A 1,071-nucleotide genomic window follows, 5' to 3' on the forward strand; every position below is an offset into this window, starting at 1 on the left:
TCTCATTTTCATCTTCTAAGTTTCTGCTACTTTTCAAACCAGTTCTTATTTCCCTAATGACTTCAAACTTCAGCTCATCTCATGTTTATCTCCTGTCGCCCGCCATAAAAAAGATCTGAAGAAGTGCATACAAGACACTGTTGAAGAAGCCATCCTATGCTTGGCTGCCAAGTTTTTACTTTGCAAGTGCATGTGTCAAAGAGGATACTTTTATAGCATCCAAGCATCTCTCTGCCTCTTGCAGTTGGCTCCGATCTAGGCTGCAGGTGACATCAAGCAATCAACGATGAGCCACAAATCGTCTGGTGAGGTGCACTAGCACCACCCAGTGGAATTCATTAGTAAAACACATCTAAGCAAAATTCAATAGAATAAATGTTTTTTCTTTGTGTTAGTGGGACTATGTTTCTGATTTATATGTACAGAACTGAAAAAAAAAATAGTTAGTATAGATAAAAGTTACTGATCTACTGAACCAGTATATATTAAAAAAAATAATCTAATTTTGTTCTTGTTCATTGTAATTATGTTAGTCTTCTAGTGCACTACATGAATTTACCAACCCCATACATTTTTGGGATTTAAGAGCTCAGATATTGTAAATTAATAACATAAACTCTGCACTGAACTCCACATATATGGGAAGTTGCTTGCCTTCCAAATTTGCTCCTTCTATCTAATCATAAGCTCCCACATGATTCATTATTTTATTGCCAATGGTCCACAATTTAAAAAGTTGTGCTGCTTATATGTACACAGCCATCTCTCACAGCAACAGATGTTTCCACTGCCACTGAAAATATTATTGGGTTGTTTTTTTGGCCTCCTCCAAGAAAAAAAACATTCAGTGAACACACAATGAACGCTATTTTAAAAAATATTATCCAGAGTCTCACCATTTAACCCAGGTGATTAAGGGCTAGAATGCGAGTGGACTGCAAACATTAGGGGTTTATTGTGAGAGTTTGCACTCTTCTGGCTTACTGCTGGTATTACGAGTTGAAAGTAAATGCAATCTCTTGAGCGCAATCGCTATTTAAGCTAAAATGCGACTTCAGAGCAAAAAAACCC

The 1,071-nt window shown here is 36.8% G+C and overlaps 1 protein-coding gene across 1 annotated transcript in view; it reads right to left on the reverse strand.

Moving 5' to 3' along the window:
• Window positions 1-87, reverse strand: part of MTNR1A (melatonin receptor 1A) — a 574,262-nt gene extending 574,175 nt beyond the window's left edge. The window contains exon 1 of the mRNA XM_053703895.1: window positions 1-87. This exon is cut by the window's left edge and continues 178 nt beyond it. Within this exon, the coding sequence (XP_053559870.1) occupies window positions 1-12 (12 nt within the window). The 5' untranslated portion in view covers window positions 13-87.
• Between the last annotated feature and the right edge of the window lie 984 nt (window positions 88-1,071).

The sequence above is a fragment of the Bombina bombina genome, chromosome 2 (genome assembly GCF_027579735.1).
Source record: "Bombina bombina isolate aBomBom1 chromosome 2, aBomBom1.pri, whole genome shotgun sequence".
Lineage (NCBI taxonomy): Eukaryota > Metazoa > Chordata > Amphibia > Anura > Bombinatoridae > Bombina > Bombina bombina.